Source organism: Trypanosoma theileri, assembly GCF_002087225.1.
Source record: "Trypanosoma theileri isolate Edinburgh chromosome Unknown TM35_Tth_12_V1, whole genome shotgun sequence".
NCBI classification, from domain to species: Eukaryota; Euglenozoa; class Kinetoplastea; order Trypanosomatida; family Trypanosomatidae; genus Trypanosoma; species Trypanosoma theileri.
The window spans coordinates 438,045-439,409 of NW_021639854.1; the positions used below are offsets into that span (position 1 = coordinate 438,045).

General features: G+C 43.5%; 1 protein-coding gene across 1 annotated transcript; it reads left to right on the forward strand.

The window, feature by feature from the left end:
• Positions 1 to 43: 43 nt before the first annotated feature.
• TM35_000122820 (uncharacterized protein) lies at positions 44 to 1,246 on the forward strand (the record flags this gene model as incomplete). Its single annotated transcript, XM_029025257.1, has 1 exon — positions 44 to 1,246. The coding sequence occupies one exon, from the start codon at positions 44 to 46 to the stop codon at positions 1,244 to 1,246; it is 1,203 nt and encodes a 400-aa protein (XP_028883573.1).
• Positions 1,247 to 1,365: the final 119 nt, after the last annotated feature.

Genomic DNA, 1,365 nt, shown 5'->3' on the forward strand with positions numbered 1-1,365 from the left:
TCTTCCTTGTTACCACAGACCCAAGCAACCCACAGTGACAATCATGACAACGATGTTCGTCCAACTGCGCCGCGTGGTGTACCTGTTGGTACTTCTGCAGTGCTGTGTGTGTGTGGCATATGCGCAAAGTGGTACTAAAGCTGTGACACCTATGGAAAATGATCCTACAGAGATTCTCAACGAAATGATTAGAGAGATAGGATCGCAGAAATATATGTTTTATGATAATCTTCAGTTTTTAATATCAGCAGAGAATGATTGCAAAAAAGTTTTAAATCGTGCTAAGAATGCAACGAATGATACGCGTGAAGTTTATGAGCTTTTGAGGTCCTTATTGAAAGAAATACGTAACACTGAAAACGTGAGTAAGGAGGAAAGTGAATCAAAAGAATTGTTAAGGAAGGCAGTGGATGCACAAAGAGAGGCCAAAGATGCCGCTGACAAGGCGAAGTCGATAGCTGCAGAAACAACGTATTCGGTGAGTGTAATGCAGGATCGTACAATGGGATTGCAAATACTAGCGGACCGGATAAAAAAAATTGCTGAAGAACACATTCAAAATGAAAAAGTAAAAAAATTGGCTGAAGAGTGCATGCAAAAAGCGGAGGATCTAAAGGCTCCTCTTGAAGGTGTCAAAGCGGTCATTGAAAGTGCTCCCAAGGTGGCGGAAGAGACCAAGAGACAGGCGGAAGAAGCCTCCATTGAAGCAGGTTTTCTTCAAGAATTAATTAATGAAGCTTTCAAACATTATCCACAGATGAAAGAAGAGCTTGAACGAGAACGTAATGAGGCGGCTCAAACAAACGCCAATCCAACGAATACAGAAAGTGGAAGTGAGACACCAAACGAAAATAAGGAGGTGGACGGTTCACTTCCAAATAAACAGAATGAAGAAGAGATAAAGAACCCGAATACCAATTCCGCACAAGCTGAGGCGGGAAGCCATACAACTGACCAACAGCAGCAGAGTGAACATGGCTCCGAGGGTCAAAATAATGAAGAAAGCAATGTTGAAACACAAGAAGAAAATCGAAATTCTCAGAGCAATCATCCTACTGACAGTCAATCATCTGCCACTGGAACTTCGCCATCACAAAATACGCCAACTAATTCTCCTTCTACAGATTCAATATCTATTAATATTCCACAGTTAAGTGACAGCAGCAGCATTCCTGCATTGGTGCACAGTCCCTTATTGCTGCTTCTTGTTTGGATGTGTGTGCTGGGCTGCACTGCGGTGTTCTAATGGAAGCTGCTGGTGGACGTGTGCATGGCGAAGGTGAATCCCTCTATATTCTTTGCGTGTTTGTTTCTCTGCATGGCCCGTGGGTTAGGTGATATTGCAGCGCAGGGACGCACTGGCCG